The 3086-nt window shown below is 43.4% G+C and overlaps 1 protein-coding gene across 1 annotated transcript; it reads left to right on the top strand.

The window, feature by feature from the left end:
• The first annotated feature begins 291 nt into the window (after window positions 1–291).
• abhd11 (abhydrolase domain containing 11) lies at window positions 292–3080 on the top strand. Its single transcript, XM_041241054.1, has 6 exons — window positions 292–535; window positions 1161–1296; window positions 1541–1714; window positions 1871–2041; window positions 2554–2735; window positions 2834–3080. The coding sequence occupies exons 1-6, from the start codon at window positions 387–389 to the stop codon at window positions 2967–2969; spliced, it is 948 nt and encodes a 315-aa protein (XP_041096988.1). The 5' UTR covers window positions 292–386; the 3' UTR covers window positions 2970–3080.
• Window positions 3081–3086: the final 6 nt, after the last annotated feature.

The raw sequence follows: 3086 nt of genomic DNA, 5'->3' as shown, positions 1-3086 counted from the left end.
ACTGGACTATATGGCTCCCAGCTGTATCACCGCTCGCATCACCTTGCAATGAAATGCATTACTCTTTGCTGTATTCAACCGCTGCTCTCAATCATAATGATACTTTCTATATCTTATACTTGATTAAAACAAATCGTATTCACAGTTTTTGTACTAGAATACTGTTACCTTTGTGTGTTTTTTTCAATGCACTTATAGATATTGCAGCGTTCTCTATTTTGTATTTACCGCCTATCTTGAACTGTTGTGGCAGCGCTGCCACGCACGTCATCACGTTGTGACAGGAGCAAACGTGCCCCCAGCGTGGTGCTGTGGACCTTGTGTTAGCAAGCAGTTCCTTTGCGTTTCTCCAGTTGCGTGGTTTGACAGCTTGCATCTTTTTAACCATGAGGTTCCCGAGTCGGTATTACAACAGGGTGCTGTCTTTCAGCCGGACTCAAGGCCTTGATTATTTTTGTGTAGCCGGGACTCGGAGCAATAGCACCGGCAGCGCCGGGGAGCGTAATGCGGCCGCTGACAGCGACAGATCGGCGAGGTTTGCCTTTTTCAGAAATAAGGTTAACAGTGACAGTGGCATCTACTGTAGTGTACATTCTGTAAGGCATGACAGGTGCATACACGTGAAATACATTGTACAAAGTATTACTGCTAAATGTATACTCAGTGAGAAGAACGATAGTTTAATTCTGAGTTATTTACAACGTGTGTGCAACAGTGAACGATGCTTTTGCAATCTAACAGCAGCTCTAGTAAACGTGTACATAATTTACTTAAACCTGTAATATAAATGCACTGTAACTGTGACCTCTAACGGATCCTCTAAATTACCTTTTTTAGATAACATACAGTATACTGTAGAGCACCGAAGTTCAGCCAACAATGTAATCACACTGTGTGGGTGTGTTAATTGGAAAACAAGACAGATCAATGCAAAAACACACTTTGATCATTCATCAATCACTGCTTGTGGAATATAGCAGATATACATTACTTTAGAGACGGAACAGAATACTGCAGAAAATAATCATTTGTAAGTGCATTGTAGGAGGGGAAAGGGTGTGGGATTCTGTTTATCACAGCAACTAAAAGAGAAAAGGTTTTAATGGCAGCGTGTGGTGTTCCTCTCTCTCTCTCTCTCTCGCTCTCTCTTTTGTTGTCAGAGCGGTGCCCCTGTCCTATGATGTGTTTGATGGCAGAGGGACTGAGACGCCCCTGGTGTTCCTGCATGGCTTGTTTGGCAGTAAATCCAATTTCCAGTCCATAGCGAAGGCACTGGTGCAGCGGACAGGCAGAAAGGTATGACTGGTCAGTCAGGGTTGGGAATGTTCAGGCTAATGCAGCAATACAAAAAACAAAAACCTCTACTACAGACTGTTCAACTAGAAGTCTTCCTCGACGAAGACATTACCGTTTGTTACAAAAGTTGTTTTTTAGGGTTATAAATATACCCCACTTGTGTGTTTTATGGGGGTGGATGATCCAGTTAGTTGCATTTCTAGTGCCTGTATGTTTGTATACTAATTTTCCTTTGTCTAGTCAGGTGCTTACCTTAGATGCTCGAAACCATGGCAACAGCACACACACCCCCTTCATGAGCTATGAAGCAATGGCCAATGACCTCACGAATCTAATGAGCCAGCTGCATATAGGAAAATGTGTTTTGATTGGGCACAGCATGGGCGGCAAGGTGGCAATGACATCCGCACTTCTACAGGTAAGGTTCGGTGCCCTACGTTATATAAAAACTATCCTCTTCTTGACTTTTATTTCCTCTTCCAGATTGGTGAAGCCCATTGATCCTCCCACTATACTGTGGGGTCTTTACCAGGCATTCTGTCTGATGCCCTGTATTTTGTCCTGTTTTTCACAGCCAGACCTTGTGGAGCGACTGGTGGTGGTCGATATCAGCCCCAGCCAGACCACCATGCACACCGGCTTCCCTTCCTACATCACAGCCATGAAAGCTGTCAAAGTGGACAGCGACATCCCCAGATCCACAGCAAGGAAACAAGCCGAGGACCAGCTGCGTCCGTTTGTGAAGGTGTGAGTGGGCTGGGTGCTTCTTGTACAAGTTCATCTAGAACCCATCTGCTTAGTGCTCACCTAGCTGTAGTGAACACCAGGGCTGGAGTCAATTCTTATCTTTCAGTTCCAATTCCTTTTTCAAAATCAATTCCCAGTCCTAGATTCTTTGAAGAAATTGGAATTGGAATTGGGACTTTTGAAAAGGAATTGGAAATAGAATTTGCAGTTGAAAAACCCAGACCCTGGTGTACACCAAACCATTTTCGGTGGACGTTGTAGGGATAAACTCTTTGGGTTTGGTTAGTTTTGTATTATACGCTTTCATTTATATAGCTAGGATAACCCAATAGGGACTATAGCTGAACTCATGCTGTCTCAGTTATATATCGTATTGTATTTCTACCTAGTGCATCACCTGGTAGATGCACTATAAATTTATTTCAATAATAGTGTAGCCCATCATTGATAACATGAATTATTAAAAGTGGTGCTGCTATTGGAATATTTTCGTTCTGTTTGTTGATGCAGGAACTGGCAGTGAGACAGTTTCTCCTGACAAACCTTATTGAACAAGATGGACACTACACTTGGAGAGTGAACCTGGACGCTATCATCAAGCACTTGGATAACGTCATGAGCTTCCCAGATTTCAACACGTCCTACCTTGGCCCAACACTGTTTCTAGGTGGAGGAAATTCACCTTACATCAGGTAGTACACTACACTCGAGCATGAGATTCAATAGCCCAGTGCTTTGTAAGTTTGGTATTATTTTGTCAGTTTTGATCCATTGTGTTTTGATCACACAGCTCCGAACACTATCCTGAAATCCAACGCCTGTTCCCTAACTCCGATATCCAGTACATACCTGACGCCAGCCACTGGATCCATGGGGACAGACCGATGGACTTTATCAACTCCATCTGTACATTTCTGAAGTCCTAGTTAAACAGGAAACAAAACACCATGCTGTCTTGGAATTTCTGCAGTGGTATATAGACTACAGTGCTCCCTCGCTATAAGGCTCTCGGTTATAACACGGCTCGGATATAAAGCTCCTAC

The sequence above is a fragment of the Polyodon spathula genome, unplaced genomic scaffold, assembly GCF_017654505.1.
Source record: "Polyodon spathula isolate WHYD16114869_AA unplaced genomic scaffold, ASM1765450v1 scaffolds_755, whole genome shotgun sequence".
Taxonomy (NCBI): domain Eukaryota; kingdom Metazoa; phylum Chordata; class Actinopteri; order Acipenseriformes; family Polyodontidae; genus Polyodon; species Polyodon spathula.
Note: the sequence above shows the minus strand (reverse complement) of the source record. Positions and strands in the feature narration are given on the sequence as shown.